At 48.8% G+C, this 2,259-nt stretch overlaps 1 protein-coding gene across 1 annotated transcript in view; it reads right to left on the bottom strand.

The window, feature by feature from the left end:
* Positions 1-1,203: 1,203 nt before the first annotated feature.
* Positions 1,204-2,259, bottom strand: part of LOC103084300 (butyrophilin subfamily 2 member A2) — a 9,009-nt gene continuing 7,953 nt past the window's right edge. Inside the window, exon 7 of the mRNA XM_007471248.1 lies at positions 1,204-1,826. Coding sequence (XP_007471310.1) covers positions 1,204-1,826 — 623 coding nt within the window. The remainder of the gene's footprint in view (positions 1,827-2,259) is intronic.

Raw genomic sequence — 2,259 nt, 5'->3', positions numbered from 1 at the left:
GGTGGTCCCTGTAATACTTGCAAACAGTCTACAAGATTAATACTATTCCATAATAATGATACTAAGATATTATTTTTCATTTTTGCTCTCACTCTCTCACTAGTGTACAGTTACATTTTTTAGAGCCTACATGACCTGTGACATCCCAGCACTGAATACAGAGGCAGATGTGAGGATCTAGCCACCTTCGAGAAGCCAGACATTAGATTTGCAAAAACGTTAAAGAATACCACACTTCTCAATAAACTTTATTTTGCATTGGAAACAACAGTTATTTTTCATGAAAATTTTTTTATATTAACCTATAATTGGCTTGTTGCTATTTTTAATATAAATTAATAAATAAATACATTTTAAACATTTCTCAGTTCCAATCTCTAATGCCACAAATATTGATAGATATATAACCCAAATGAGCAAAAGCTCTTTAGGGTCCTCAGTAATTTTTAAGTGTCTAAAGGCATCCTGAGGCCAAAAAGCAGGAAAGCACTGCTCTCCCCACTGAACCTGAACCTTGAGATCCACTTGGTCCAATGCTTACCTGCTCAGCTGGGACCTTAAACCTTAGACCACTCTCAATAACTAAGTACTGACACCTTGTTTATTGTAGGGACACCTGAGCCAGGCCACGTCCAGAAGTATCCTCATCCTTCATCCTTCCTCATATGGATCTAGGCCTGGGGAGCTTTACTGTATGCCCTGGAAATCTTGGGGGTGGGTTGGAAATGGACCATCAGCTCCTGGGACCCCTTAGCTGTAATGGTGGGGCTTAACCACATCCATAGCCTCGGCCCACCTCTCAGGTCTCACCTCCTCTATCCCTGACTTCCATTTGTGGTTCCCGCTCCCCTCTTACATCCTAGTGCATCCTCGCCCCAGTCCACAGTATCTGACGTCAACTCCAGTCTCAGGCTGAATGTATCACTCTGATGTTAAAGCAACCGGTTTTCTGCCTGTCACATTCTCACACTTCTTGGTTGGGAGCTCTGTGGCAGCACTTGTGTTCCTGAGACTGGCCCCTGCCCCATCGTTATGTGCAAATGAGTTACTAAAGCAACAGCCTAATGAGGGAGAGATGGGGCTGGGGCTTGAGGAGGTGTCCAGGGGACCTCTGGAGGAGATTTTCTTCCGTGACCAGAAGGAAGGAGGGTGGTTTTCCTCCAGGAGATGCTGTGCTGTGGTAGTAGAGGTGGCCTGGGCTCTCTACTTGGCTCTGAGACCGGGGAATTGGTCCTGGAGGCTGCGGTGGGTCTCTGCCCTGTGAAGGACCAGGCCGCCCTCAGGCACTGTGACCCCCTGGGCCCCTGTAAACGCTGGACAGATAAAGAGGGGGCTGTCATCAGAACCCAGCCTGAAGAAGGGCCTCAGGGGCCCAGAGAAGGGCGAACGGGGACACGTGTAGATGTGCGACCTGTCCCTCATGTTATAGAAGGACACATCTCCAGCTTCATAATCCAGGAAGATGCCAACCCGGCGAAGGCGCTCTTTCAGGGGGAGAATCTTCTGCGGGGAGGACAGGACGCGGTACTTGTTCTCAAACATCTCCAGGGTCCAGAAGCCGTTCTGAGGAACCAGTAGGGCTTCCCCTTTCCTCTTAACACTGTCTCTACAAACACCCACAGCCCAAACCATCACGTTTTCGACCTCCACCTCCCAGTAATGTCTCCCTGAGGAGTAGTTCTCTAGGCCCAGGACACAAGGCTGACAGTCAAATCTCTCTGGGTTGTCAGGCAAGCTCTGCCTGGAAGGACCCCGTCTCACACTTCTCCGGTCCTCTGACAGGAAGAGCTCGGGATGAGCGGTGTCTGGGTCCAGTACCACATCAGCTGCAGAGGAAGTCTCAGGTTTAGGCCTAGGATCTCAGGAGATTGTGAGATTCCTGGTCCCCAGACAGATCCCAGAAAGCTGGTGGGAGATTCCCCCATGTGACTGCCTTTTCCGTGAAGGCCCCACGATCCCAGATCCCAGGCAGTTCACAGAAAATTCCTGAGGCTGCACTTCTATCTCTTAAGTGGCAGGAGCGCTGCCTCAGGTCGAGGAGAACTGGGGCTCTAAGAAATATAGAAAGTTCAGCAAATGAGCTGAAATTAATGGCTCCCGCTTTCTCTCAATATTCTTAGATCTGCCCCCTTTTCTATTCAAAATATATGATCTCTGGGACTCTCTTTAGTTAAAAAGTTTCCCACATGGCTTAAACCAGCAAAGAGGACCTATCCCCTCCCCCTCCCCCAATTAAGCCATTAAGGCCAATTTTTCCCT

This window comes from Lipotes vexillifer, unplaced genomic scaffold (genome assembly GCF_000442215.2).
Source record: "Lipotes vexillifer unplaced genomic scaffold, Lipotes_vexillifer_v1.1 scaffold56, whole genome shotgun sequence".
In the NCBI taxonomy this organism is placed as follows: Eukaryota; Metazoa; Chordata; class Mammalia; order Artiodactyla; family Lipotidae; genus Lipotes; species Lipotes vexillifer.
This window is presented reverse-complemented; position numbering and strand designations above follow the sequence as displayed.